Raw genomic sequence first — 14,480 nt, forward strand, 5'->3', positions numbered from 1 at the left:
AAAATTAATCATTGTTGATCAACAGACTAAAAAACAAAAATATGATAATCTCAGCAGATGCAGAAAACCAAAGAACTGAATGCTTTCTCCCTAGGATCAGAAAAAGGTAAGGATGTCCACTGTCATCACTTCTATTCAACATTGTACTACAGGTTCTAACAGGAGCAATCAAGTAAGAACAAGAAATAAAAGTCATCAAGATTGGAAAGGAAGAAGTAAAGCTTTCTTAATTTACAGAAGACATGATTTGTCTACATGGAAAATCCTGTGGAATCTAGAAAAAAGATAAATTAAGAAGTGATTTTACTAACATTGCATGATATAAGATCAATATACAGAAAACTGCATTCTATATTGTAGGAACAATTATAAATGTTTTAAAAATACTATCTTATAATGGCATCCAAATATGAAAAATTTAGGGTTTACTAAAAAAAAAAATTTCTTAAATGGTAGCCAATGAACTTTAAAATAATTAACATATAATATTGCTCTAATTATTGTTTAAAATAATTTCCACATTAATTAATATTCTCCATAATTTTCTTTTCAGCAATCCAATCACTGTTTCCTTAGTTTAGGCCAGGAACAAATTTCATTTGATCAAAGATACTTTACATGTTTTATATGTTGTTTTATTTAATAATAATAGACTGGCAAAAAAAATCACTTACCCCCTACATTATTTGACTTTGATAAACCAGCACTGTTGTCAAATTGATTTTACATTAACTGAGGGGATTAATTTTATTGGCTGAGTACCCTTTACCAAGGACTACATTATACATCTAAGGCACTGGCTCTTCCCACCATGTGCTTCAAAATCACCTTTTTTTTTTTTTTTGCAGTACGCGGGCCTCTCACTGTTGTGGCCTCTACCGTTGCGGAGCACAGGTTCTGGACGCGCAGGCTCAGTGGCCACGGCTCACGGGCCCAGCCGCTCCACGGCATGTGGGATCCTCCCGGACAGGGGCACGAACCCGTGTCCCCTGCATCGGCAGGCGGACTCTCAACCACTGCACCACCAGGGAAGCCCTAAAATCACCTTTTTAATGACACCTGGGGACCACTCTCAGATATTCTGATTCTGGAGCCAGGATATAGAAACTAGGCATCTCTAATTTTTTAAGAGTTCCAAAAGTGATTCTGATAAGCACCTCTGACTGAGAACCACTGATCTAAAAAAATAGCTTACTTAATGAGGCTAAAGATCAGGTTACCACTGAAGCATGGTTCCCACCCCAAAAAGAATACCTTTCCCTTTCATAATATCCTTTAGACTACTCCTCCCTGAATTAGTTAATTAACACTTTTGTTTCCTGGCTCAAGGAAAGGTACTTAGAAGTCAAAAGGAATGGAGGTGAGCTGCTATGTTCTTGGTAATAGACGGTGGGTATTATTGGGAGATAAACTAAGAAGACCAGAAAATAAGAAGACAACCAGAAAAAAAAAACTGTTATAAAAACAATATGATCTATTCCATGGAACAATTCATTCATTTCCTTCTCTTACATCACATTGCCACACTTTTCATGGCAGCTAATCATTAGCTCTGGTGCTAATCAAAAAGTGATCTGTTCTTGTCTTTTCATGCATAAACTCCCTCTTTAGTAAAGTAAGAAATTTCTATGACCAAATTATATTTGAAAGAGGACTGGCCAAGGGCTTCCCTGGTGGCACAGTGGTTGAGAGTCCGCCTGCCGATGCAGGGGACACAGGTTCGTGCCCCGGTCCAGGAAGATCCCACATGCTGCGGAGCGGCTAGGCCCATGAGCCACGGCTGCTGGGCCTGCGTGTCCGGAGCCTGTGCTCCGCAACGGGAGAGGCCACAACAGTGAGAGGCCTGCATACTGCGCAAAAAAAAAAAAAAAAAAAAGAGGACTGGCCAAAATATTTAATAAAATCATAATATGTCTCTTTAATGTGAATTTGTTTTGGTTGGCTCCCCAAACTGGATTCACATGACAATTAAAATATATATAATTATTAAAATATCACAACTTGCCATTGCCTTCCAGAATTCTGTAGTCTTTGTATTAGAAAAATCAATAACTGACTCAAGTTTTTTTTTTTTGAGCAGGGAAGAGACAGATGTATCAATAAAAAAATCAGTGTACTTATGGAGGCGTTTTTTTTAATTGGGGTATAATTGCTTTATGATGTTGTATTAGTTTCTGCTGTACAATGAACTGAATCAGCTATATGTATACCTATATCCCCTCCCTCTTGGACCTCCCTCCCACCTCCCCCCATCCTACCCATCTAGGTCGTCACAGAGCACCGAGCTGAGCTCCCTGTGCTATACAGCAGGTTCCCACTAGTCATCTATTCTACACATGGTAGTGTATTTATGTAAAATCTAAACTCACAATTCATCCCACCCTCCCCTCCCCTCCCCGTGTTCACATGTCCGTTCTCTACATCTACATCTCGATTCCTGCCCTGCAAATAGGTTCATCTGTGCCATTTTTCGAGATTCCACATATATGTGTTAATATACAACATTTGTTTTTCTCTTTCTGGCTTACTTCACTCTGTATGACAGGCTCTAGGTCCATCCACATCTCTACAAATGACCTAACTTCGTTCCTTTTTTATGGCTGAGTAATATTCCATTGTATATGTGTACCACACCTTCTTGAAATCTAGTCATCTGTCATGGACATTTAGATTGTTTCCATATCCTGGCTACTGTAAATAGTGCAGCAATGAACATTGGGGTACATGTGTGTTTTTGAATTATGGTTTTCTCAGGGTATATGCCCAGTATTGGGATTGCTGGGTCATATGGTAGTTCTACTTTTAGTTTTTTAAGGAACCTCCATAGTGGCTGTATCAATTTACATTCCCACTAACAGTGCAAAAGGGATCCCTTTTCTCCACACCCTTTCCAGCATTTATTGTTTGTAGACTTTTTGATGATGACCATTCTGACTGGTGTGAGGTGATACCTCATTGTGGTTTTGATTTGCATCTCTATAATGATTACTGATGTTGAGCATCTTTTCATGTGTTTTCTGGCAATCTGTATGACTTCTTTGGTGAAACGTCTATTTAGGTCTTCTGCCCATTTGTTAATGGGGTTGTTTGTTTCTGGATATTGAGCTCCATGAGCTGTTTGTATATTTTAGAGATTAATCCATTGTCCATTGCTTCATTTGCAAATATTTTCTCACATTCTGAGGGTTGTCTTTTGGTCTTGTTTATGGTTTCCTTTGCAGTGCAAAAAGCTTTTAAGTTTTAATTAGGTCCCATTTGTTTATTTTTGTTTTTATTTTCATTACTCTAAGAGGTGGGTCAAAAAAGATCTTGCTGTGGTTTATGTCAAAGAGTGTTTTTCCTATGTTTTCCTCTAAGAGTTTTATAGTGTCCGGTCTTACATTTAGGTCTTTAATCCATTTTGAGTTTACTTTTGTGTACTGTGTTAGAGAGTGTTCTAATTTCATTCTTTTACGTGGAGCTGTCCAGTTTTCCCAGCACCACTTACTGAAGAGGCTGTCTTTTCTCCATTGTATATTTTTGCCTCCTTTGTCAAAGATAAGGTGACCATATGTGCGTGGGTTTACCTCTGGGCTTTCTATCCTGTACCACTGATCTATATTTCTGTTTTTGTGCTCGTACCATACTGCCTGATTACTGTAGATTTGTGGTATAATTTGAAGTCGGGGAGAGTGATTCCTCCAGCTCTGTTTTTCTTTCTCAGGGTCTTTTGTGTTTCCATACAAATTGTAAAATTTTTTGCTCTAATTCTGTGAAGAATGCCATTGGTAGTTTGATAGGGATTGCATTGAATCTGTAGATTGCTATGGGTAATATAGTCATGTTCACAATGTTGATTCTTCCAATTCAAGAGCATGGTATATCTCTCCATCTGTTTGTGTCATGTTTCATTTCTTTCATCAGTGTTTTATTGTTTTCTGAGTTCAAGTCTTTTGCTTCCTTTGGTAGGTTTATTCCTAGGTATTTTATTCTTTTTGTTGAGAAGGTAAATGGGATTGTTTCCTTAATTTCTCTTTCTGTTTTTTCATTGTTAGTGTATAGGAATGAAAGACATTTCTATGCATTAATTTTGTAACCTGCAAGCTTACCAAATTCACTGATTAGTTCTGGTAGCTTTCTGGCAGCATCTTTAGGATGTTCTATGTAGAGTATCATGTCATCTGCAAACAGTGACACTTTTACTAGCTCTTTTCAAATTTGGATTCATTTCTTTTTCTTCTCTGATTGCTGTGACTAGGACTTCCAAAACTATGTTGGATAAGAGTGGTGAGAGTGGACATCCTTGTCTTGTTCCTGATCTTAGTGTTTAAATGCTTTCAGTTTTTCACCATTGAGAATAATGTTTGTTGTGGGTTTGTCATATATGGCCTTTATTATGTTGAGATAGGTTCCCTCTATGCCCATTTTCTGGAGAGTTTTTATCATAAATGGGTGTTGAATTTTGTCAAAAGCTTTTTCTGCATCTATTGAGATGATCATATGGTTTTTATTCCTTAATTTGTTAATATGGTGTATCACACTGATTGTTTGCATATATTGAAGAATCCTTGCATTCCTGCGGTAAGTTCCACTTGATCATGGTGTATGATGATCCTTTTAATGTGTTGTTGGATTCTGTTTGCCAGTATTTTGTTCAGGATTTTTGCATCTATGTTCATCAGTGATATTGGTCTGTAATTTTCTTTTTTTGTGATATCTTTGTCTGGTTTTGGTATCAGGGTGATGCTGACCTTGTAGAACGAATTTGGCAGTGTTCCTCCCTCTGCAATTTTCTGGAAGAGTGTGAGAAGGATAAGCGTTAGCTATTCTCTAAATGTTTGATAGAATTCACCTGTGAAGCCATCTAGTCCTGGGCTTTTGTTTGTTGGAAGATTTTTAATTCCAGTTTCAATTTCATTACTTGTGATAGGTCTGTTTGTATTTTCTAATTCTTCCTGGTTCAGTCTTGGAAAATTGTACCTTTCCGAGAATTTGTCCATTTCTTTGTGGTTGTCCGTTTTATTGCCATATAGTTGTTTGTAGTAGTTTCTTATAATCCTTTGTATTTCTGTGGTGTCAATTGTGATTTCTTCATTTCTAATTTTATTGATTTGTATCCTCTCCCTTTTTTTTTTTTTGATGAGTCTGGCTAAAGGTTTATCAATTTTGTTTCTCTTCTCAAAGAACCAACTTCTAGTATTAATGATATTTGCTATTGTTTCCTTCATTTCTATTTCATTTATTTCTGCTCTGATCTTTATGATTTCTTTCCTTCTACTGACTTTAGGTTTTCTTTTCTCTTCTTTCTCTAGCTGCTTTAGGTGTAAGGTTAGATTGTTTATTTGAGATTTTTCTGGTTTCTTGAGATGAGATTGAATTGCTATGAACTTCCCTGTTAGAAATGCTTTTGCTGCATCCCATAGATTTAGGGCTGTCATACTTTCCTTGTCATTTGTTTCCATGTATTTTTTAATTTCTTCTTTGATTTCTTCAGTGATCTCTTGGTTGTTCAGTAGTGCACTGTTTAGCCACCATGTATTTGTGTTTTTTACAGTTTTTTCCTGTAATTGAATTCTAATCTCATAGTGTTGTGGTCAGAAAGGATGCTTGATACGATTTCAATTTTCTTAAATTTTCTGAGGCTTGATTTGTGACCCAAGATGTGATCTATCCTGGAGAATGTTCCATGTGCACTTGAGAAGAAAGTGTATTCTGCCACTTGCAGGTGGAATGCCCTATAAATATCAATTAAATCTATCTGGTCTACTGTGTCATTTAACACTTGTGTTTCCTTATTTATTTTCTATTTGGATGATCTGTCCATTGGTGTAAGTGGGGGGTTAAAGTCCCCCTATTATTGTGTTCCTGTCTATCTCCCCTTTTATGGTTGCTAGCATTTGCCTTATGTATTGAGGTGCTCCTGTGTTGGGTGCATAAACATTTATAATTGTTATGTCTTCTTCTTGGATTGATCCCTTGATCATTATGTAGTGTCCTTCCTTATCTCTTGTAACAGTCTTAAAGTCTATTTTATCTGATATGAGTATTGCTACTCCAGCTTTCTTTTGATTTCCATTTGCATGGAATATCTTTTTCCACCATTCACTTTCAGTCTGTATGTATCCTTAGGTCTGAAGTGGGTCTCTTATAGACAGCGTACATACAGGCCTTGTTTTTGTATCCATTCAGCCAGTCTGTGTCTTTAGGTTGGTGCATTTAATCCATTTACATTCAAGGTTATTATCGATATGTATGTTCCTATTACCATTTTCTTAATTGTTTTGGGTTTGTTTTTGTGGGTCTTTTTCTTCTCTTGTATTTCCCGCCTAGAGAAGTTCCTTTAGCGTTTGCTGTAGAGCTGGTTTGGTGGTGGTGAATTCTCTTAGCTTTTGCTTGTCTGTAAAGCTTTTGATTTCTCCATCGAATCTGAATGAGATCCCTGCTGGGTAGAGTATCTTGGTTTTAAGTTTTTCTCTTTCATCACTTTAAGTATATCCTGCCACTCCCTTCTGGCCTGCAGAATTTGTGCTGAAAAATCAGCTGATAACCCTATGGGGATTCCTTTGTATGTTATTTTTTGCTTTTCCCTTGTTGTTTTTAATATTTTTTTCTTTGAATTTAATTTCTGTTAGTTTGATTAATATGTCTTGGTGTGTTTCTCCTAGGGTTTATCCTGTATGGGACTATCTGCCCTTCCTGGAGTTGGGTGACTATTTCCTTTCCCAAATTAGGGAAGTTTTCCACTGTAATGTCTTCGAATGTTTTCTCAGAGCCATTCTTTTTCTCTTCTTCTGGGACCCCTATACTTTGAATGTTGATTTGTTTATTGTTGTCCCAGAGGTCTCTGAGATTATCTTCAATTCTTTTCATTCTTTTTTGTTGATTCTGTTCCTAGGCAGTTATTTCCAACATTCTGTCTTCCAGCTCACTTATTCGTTCTTCTGCCTCAGTTATTCTGTTATTCATTCCTTTTAGTGTATTTCTTCATTTCAGTTATTGTGTTGTTCATCTCTGTTTGTTCTTTAGTTCTTCTAGATCTTTGTTAGACATTTCTTGTACTTTCTCAATCTGTGCCTCCATTCTATTTGTGAGATTCTGGATCAACTTTACTATCATTACTCTGAATTCTTTTTCAGGTAGGTTGCCTATTTCCTCTTCATTTATTTGGTCTTGTAGGTTTTTACCTTGCTCCTTCCTCTGTGACATGTATTTTTGTCATTTCACTTTTTTTTTTTTTTTTGATTGGTGGGATTGTTCCCTATCTTACTGGTTGTTTGGCCTGAGGCTTCCAGCACTAGAGTTCGTAGGCTGCTGGATAGAGCTGGGTCTTGATGCCGAGATGAGGACCTCCGGGAGATGTCACTCCAATGAATATTCCCTGGGGTCTGAGGTTCTCTGTTAGTCCAGTGGTTTGGACTCAGAGCTGCCACTGTAGGAGCTCAGGCCTGATCCCCAGCTCGTGAACCAAGATCCTGTAGGCTGTGCAGGGCAGCAGGGGAAAAAAAAAGCCGGAAAAGGCCTTGGCTGTGGGGGGCAGGGCTTAGGCAGGGGCAGGGTTTAGGTGGTGGGTGGGGCCTATTCTCAGGACCCACAGGGCTGGAAAAGGCCGTGGGGGGGTGATCAGGCTTAGGTTCAACCACAGCAGGAGGGACCCAGGAGTGCCTCTGGCCTTGGAGAGTGGAGGACCAGGTCCAGGACCCCAGCAGGCTCCCTGGGCCCGAGTAGGCGGAGGAAATGATAGGCACGTTTCCCCTGATCCTCCAATCACAGATGGTGTTCTCCCTGTTGGCCTCTCTTCTTCTGTCCCACCCATGCCCCTAGGACCCACATGGCCAGAGGGGGCCCCCAGAAGGCAGGGGACCAGACCGGGAAGCCTAACAGGCTTACCGTGGCTGAGTGCAGGGGAAACACCCAAGGCACTTCCCCTGATCCCATGGTCCTGGAGGGTCCCCCCCCACCGCTGCCTCTCCTCCTCCCTCCCTCCCTCCTACATCCCTAGGACCCACGTGGTCTGGAGAGGGCCTTGGAGGGCCGGAGACTGGCCCAGGAGACCAGCAGGCTTCCTGGGGCCTGACCGGGAAGGGGAAACGCTAGGCGTGCTCCCCTGATCCCCCAAGCCTCCGAGGGTCCCTCCAGGCGTGGGAACCCCTCCCCTCTCCTAGCCACCCCTCAGGGGCCCCAGTCCTGTCTGGCCTCCAGTTCTCCTCCCCCCTCACAATCCCCCACATCCTACCCGGTCACTCGGGGGTTCCTCCCATCTCCTTGGGTGTTAAGGTCCCCCACCAGCGTCTGGCAGGTGCCCTAGTTGTGGGGAGATGCAAACTCCATGTCCTCCCACACCGTCATTTTCACTCCAACCCACTATGTAGGCCTTTAACAATATTCTATATAAAAGGTTTTTCTAAAAATAAAGCTACTATGGAAGTAGAAGAACTATTTAGCTATGAAGAAATAACTGGTTTACAGAAAACAAGGGAAAGGTGGGTATAATAAGGATTCTTCTTTGATAGAGAATTCATAACTGTGCTTAGAGCTGAAACTGGTATTCTTGACATTTTTATAAATGACCTGAGAGAAAAAGTAGTGGGAAAGTTTTAAATTCAAGATGAGGTAGAAGTATTTGCAACTTTTCCAGAGGGAAATTTAAAAGGAAATACTTATCAAACTTTTGAATGCATATATGTTCTGACCAAACAATTATACTTCTGATTTATCTTACAAGGGCTCAATGTTCAATGTAACATTGTTTATAAGAGCAAAACACTGGAGTATCCACTAATGGAGGAATAGTTAAATTAACATACATAAGATACTATGTAGTAATTTTTAAAATACAATATTAATTGCATACCAGACTAAATTAAAATTTCAAAAATTACATTAAATCTGTTGAATGAAGAAGTGCTAAGATTTTATGATGCTAAGGCATGTTCTTACCAAATGTCTTGTGTCAGGCCGTGAAGCTTGCAACTGTTCAAACTCTTCTATTTTTGCAAGATCTACATCTTCTTTTAGTTCCCAAGTACTATCTTCATATGGTAATGAGCACCACTTTACTAAGTAGTAAATAACAGGCTGTAAAAAAATTTTTTTTTCATTTTACCATTTTGAAAAAGAATAGTAAGAAATAGTTTAAATTGAGAATCCCTAGAAATAGTTTAAATATATTAACCTACATTGATAAAAACTTATGAAACTTTTTTTGGTGTTTTTAGGTCATTAACTTTAAAAAAGTAATGCTTTAATATTTGGAAGTCTTTAGGTTTTTCTTACTTACTTAATTTCTACCAAATATTTACTTACCTCACCAGTATCTTTATCTTCACAAAAAGAGACTTCTAATACTCTGTCTACTTCAACGTAGTCTGGGTTAAATGGTTCTTCTTCCATCTAAAATTAAAAAGTAACTTAGTTGATATATGATAAAGTAGAAAGATGAAAGTGAAATAAAGACATTTACTAGCTATTTACTATAGAACAAACACATAAGTTTGATTTTAATTAAATTTCCAAAAAATGGAATACTTCCATTTTAATTTCAGAAAGATTGCTAGGATATTTGTCTATATTATGAATCACCATGTTACATATAAAAAACTCAACTAAACAGCACTAAAAAATAGGTACTCCAGACAAGTAAGTTACTCTAGAAGATGTGTTCTTTAAAAATTTCCGAAAGGGAGCCTCTTTTGGAAAGAGGCTCTCCTTTACCTTTGTAAAGGTACTACTTTTCTCAGGTCCAAGAGTTGAAGACTAATCACCCGACCTGGAGGCTCCTGTCTCATTTGTATCAAACACTCTTTATCTACTGATGGTTCTTGTGCTCAAGACCCCCTTACCTAACTAAATGCAAACTCTCTGAGCTACCTCACACTCGACTGCACTCATTTACTCTTCAACCTACACTTCTTCCTATAGTTTCTAACTGGGTTAACAGTAACACAGCACCAACTTCACACCCTACTCCCAGTTACACAAGCCAGCAATGGAGAAGTCACCTTAGATTCCTTCTCTTTTTTAATCTCCCACATCTCTTAACTCATCAATTCACACAGATCCTACTTTTATCTGTAACTCAAATTGCTTCCTCCTTCCTCATTCTCACTGCTTCATCACTCCTTACTTGGATCTTTACAAATAACTTCCTAACTAGTGACCAACTACTGTCTTGCTCCCTTTAACTTATTTTCACACTGTCCCCACAGTACTCTTTCTCAAATATAAATCATATATTGCTCCCTTGCTTCAAATCCTTCGATGACTCTCCCATTTGGGAACCAAGTCCAGATCAGTTTCTGTGGAATAAAAAGGCTCATACCTTTTCCTCCAGCCTCATCTCCTACTGCTTGACACAGCTGTAACCCAGATTTCATGCTTTAGAGTACAAAAACAGATGCTTTTCAAACTCCATGTTCTGTCACACCTTCATGGCTTTATACTCATTTTTCTCTCTTCTGAATAGATTGCTGTTCCTTCTCTTGTCTGCTTGGCTAATTCCTACCCATTCCTCAAAGTCTTACTTCCAAAAACCCATCTCAGCTACCTTTGCTGCCTCTCCTCCTCTGTTTAACCTCTAAATGTTATAGTACTCCATGGCTCTGCCTTTAGTTCTCCTCACTATCTTAATCCTTTCCTAAGCAATACTATCATCTCCATGTACAGGACACAGTTGGTAACAAAGAGCACTGCCCAATACCAGAATGGTAATAAGGTATTCTAAGAAAATCTGCACAGCTCCGGTTTATCTTGTACCTGAGTCATGAATGTACATAATCTTCATGAAAAATTAGAAGATTATTAGTTAAGTACTTCTAAAATCTTCAGCTCATTAGAAACTTCTATATCAGAGTGAGGAAGTTAGAAATTTTTGAGGACCTCCCAGCATCCATAAACTGATAGGTCATACAGTCATCAAATTTTTGAAGTAGATTTTATAATTACAAAGAAATAACAATAGCTTCATGGTGGAAAAATCTGCCATAAGATATCAACCATTATCTAGTGATTAAAGTTAACACCACCAGTAACTGGGCAAATAGGTATCATGTACCTCCTGATATGATACACTGAGAACGCTGCTGCATCATCTCTGTAGTGTTGTTTTAAATAATGCATGACCTGAAGCTGAGGAAACATCAGATAACCTCAAACTGAGGGATGTGCTACAAAATAAACCACTTAAATTCTTTAAAAAGTGTCCAAGTAATGAAAAACAAAGAAATATTGATAAAGGAGACATGACAACTAAATGCATTATATGCTGCAGGATTGGATTCTAGACCAGAATAAGCATACACACTCACACTTCTTTTTTGCTATAAAAATACTAGTGGAACAATTAGTGAAGTATGAATAGAGTTTATAGGTGAGATAACAGTACTACATCAATGTTAATTATACTATTATTATGTAAGACTGTTTCTAGAAAATACTGAAATTGAGACTTAATTTTCAAATGTTTTAGAAAAAAATGTATGTGTGTGGGAGAAAGGCAGAGGCAGAAAGAGAGAGGGGTGCACAGAGACGAAAGGAGAATTAATGTTAATGACAAAGCAAACATGGTAAAATGTTAACATTTAGGGAATCTAGTTAAAATAAATATATGTGGGAATTTGTTGTACTAAATTTTTCAAATAAAAAGTTAAAAAAATTTACATGAATCTAAAACTGCTCTAAAAAAGTCTATTAAGGGACTTCTCAGGTGGTCCAGTGGTTAAGACTCTGTGCTTCAAATGAAGGGGGTGCAGGTTCGATCCCTGGTCAGGGAACTAAGATCCCACATGCTGCGCTACGCAGCAAAAAACTTAAAAAAATAAAAAGTAAAATAAAAGTCTATTAAAAGAAAAATGAAAAAAAATTTAGAGCAGGAAAGGACATCGGACTTTTTAGTGAGGCCTGGAAAGGTTAATGAATTTTTCCAATGAGGTTCTGTTCATGCATACACAAAGATGATACAGAAAATATGCAATATATTTCACATACTGGAAAATCTTCTTTTCCATTTATTTGCTATGCTACCATTTCCATTTCTTGAAAAACTTTGCTGATAAAATACTTTAAGATATTAACACACTCACAGTCAACTCTAAAAAGTATTGAAATATATGCTAATTTAAAAATACAAGAGTTAGCTATCATTCTGAATTATCACTGTTCCTGTTTTAGCTATTTTCCAAGCTAAATTTAGGGAAAGAAAAAATACATAGATAGCATTTATATTCAAATATCATAAGAGGAAGCCTAAGAATTAAAATGAATAATTCTTAAATTTTTGATACATAATACTACATGTGTTCAGAGTTCAACACATAACAGTCTTTTTTTTCCTTACGTCTGCAAAAAAATGTGCTCTTTGTGCTTGTCTCAATTTGAATCGTTTGATTTTCTGCTGGATCCTTTTATCTTTCAGAAGTTGCTGTTCTGTGGCCCACTCACAGTGAAGATAGGAGCTAAAATTTTTATAAAAGCAATATATTAGAATGATATAGAAAACCATGTTTTGAGTTTTTATAGATTTATTTTTAATCACAGCCTCTAAGACAAAATATTATCTTCAACTTTACAAACAGGTAGTTCATCATTTCATTTAATGTCAATAGACTCCATATCATTACTAAAATAAAGCCACTGTGATCTAAAGGTCTGCAATTTGCCATATGGAAGCAGAATGGTAAACTGAATCATAAGGGTAACAAAATATGACTTTTAGTTTATTTCTTCATTATAATCATTTTGTCATGATCAGAAAGCTAACTTGTTTTGAAACCAATGTAATTTTATTTAAAATACCTTCCTTCACCAAAGTATAAGAAAAAGTTGAACAAAATCTGAAAAGTTCAACAATATAAATATGATGGATAATGTCTATAATTTGTAAAAGTGTAATTTATAAATATTACTGCATTTTGATGTTTATAAGTAATGTTTCTGGGAAAAAAATAAAACACTCAATTTTAACATGAAATGTTTTCAAAATCTTCACTTTTTAATAATTTTTAAGTTCATGCAATAAGTAATAAAATATTTTAAAATGCAGATAAAATAAAAACCATAATTTAACTTAATATACTTAAAATATTAATTCATATTTAAATACCTTTCTATTATTTTTCTACTCAAATACTTACTAATTCTTGTATTTTACAAAAAATTCTTCTGTATCAATCATCACTCCAGGTGATATCTAAGAAAATAAATTCAATAATTATGACTTTTATGATCAGGCCATGGAATATAAAGTGTAAAATGTAATATATCATTACTTACTTCCTTTTTTATAATTCTAGAAGATAGTATTTTGTCCACAATTGCAGCATCTTCTTCACTCGGATTCTCCTATGTGAGGGAAGAAAAATGTATGATGACACATTCTGAAAACACTTTAGTTGCCACTCTGTTTATGAATATACTAAAATTCAACAAACATTTATTTAACACGTTCCAGGGACCATGTTAAATGTTAGGAATACGAAACTGAAAAATATCAATTGTTGTTACTGTCCTCATCATCATTGGCATCATCATCATAGTAAACATATGGTGCTTTTTAATGTGTTAGGCATTATTCTAACCATTTTACATATATTAACTAATTTAATCCTTGCAAATACACTATAAAGGAGGTACTATTATCATCTCCATTTTGCAGATTAGGAAGCTCAGGCATAGAGAAGATAAGTTCTTGTTTAAGGTGCCAGATCCCTCAGCTAGCAGATGAATGGTTGGTTTACAACACAGATAAGAGAGAGTAAAAAGAACTTTACCAAGAGGAAAATGCATATGCAAAGACATAAAGGTGTCAAAACATGGCATTTAGACAACTATGTTCATAAAACCAGAGGACTGACTGGAGAGAAGTGGAAGGACATAAAGCCAGAAAATCCATACAAAAGGCTTTATAAGTTATGCTGAAAAGTGTATTTTCATTTTTTTCTGACTTAGGACACCATTAGAGGAGTTTTCAGTGGAAAAGTACTGTGATTAGGCTTGTAACTTAGAAATATACTGCAAGAAGGATAGAGCTTGGAGGAGTTTCAGGAATATATATCTAGGAGGTGAAAAATGTAGTAAAAATTGGATGAAGAAGCAAAGATTAAAAAAAAGAGAGAACAAATCCCTAGGTTTCTGATCTGAATAACTAATGGTTCTATTAACTACAGTACGGAATCTAGGAGGAAAAGCTGGAGCAGGTTTTAGGAAGAAAGATAATGAAAATATTTTTTAAAATTTACATTGGTTTAAAATGTTTTTTGTCATAATCCAAAATCTGTCTTACCACAAATAACTGTAAAGGCTGTTCACCAGGTAAAGGAGCTGAATGCTTTTTTATTTTTATAGAGCCTTTAACATCTTCTTCAGATTGTTTCCCTTCTGCATCTTCTGCATATTTTTTTCTTTTAATTTGTCGATTTGATCTTCTTTTCTGTAATGAACGATAAGGAGCACATATATGATTATTTTAAAGGAAAAAAAATCATTTCTAGTGTAGCAATTTTGTACAT

The 14,480-nt window shown here is 36.5% G+C and overlaps 1 protein-coding gene across 7 annotated transcripts in view; it reads right to left on the reverse strand.

The window, feature by feature from the left end:
* CHD9 (chromodomain helicase DNA binding protein 9) overlaps positions 1-14,480 on the reverse strand; it is a gene marked incomplete at its 5' end in the record, with an annotated part of 164,801 nt that overhangs the window by 86,443 nt on the left and 63,878 nt on the right. For all 7 annotated transcript variants that reach the window (XM_079723134.1, XM_079723138.1, XM_079723137.1 and 4 more), the window contains 6 exons: positions 8,917-9,054; positions 9,283-9,369; positions 12,311-12,428; positions 13,107-13,162; positions 13,246-13,314; positions 14,255-14,401. In XM_079723134.1, coding sequence (XP_079579260.1) covers positions 8,917-9,054; positions 9,283-9,369; positions 12,311-12,428; positions 13,107-13,162; positions 13,246-13,314; positions 14,255-14,401 — 615 coding nt within the window. The remainder of the gene's footprint in view (positions 1-8,916; positions 9,055-9,282; positions 9,370-12,310; positions 12,429-13,106; positions 13,163-13,245; positions 13,315-14,254; positions 14,402-14,480) is intronic.

The sequence above is a fragment of the Hyperoodon ampullatus genome, assembly GCF_949752795.1.
Source record: "Hyperoodon ampullatus genome assembly, chromosome: 18".
In the NCBI taxonomy this organism is placed as follows: domain Eukaryota; kingdom Metazoa; phylum Chordata; class Mammalia; order Artiodactyla; family Ziphiidae; genus Hyperoodon; species Hyperoodon ampullatus.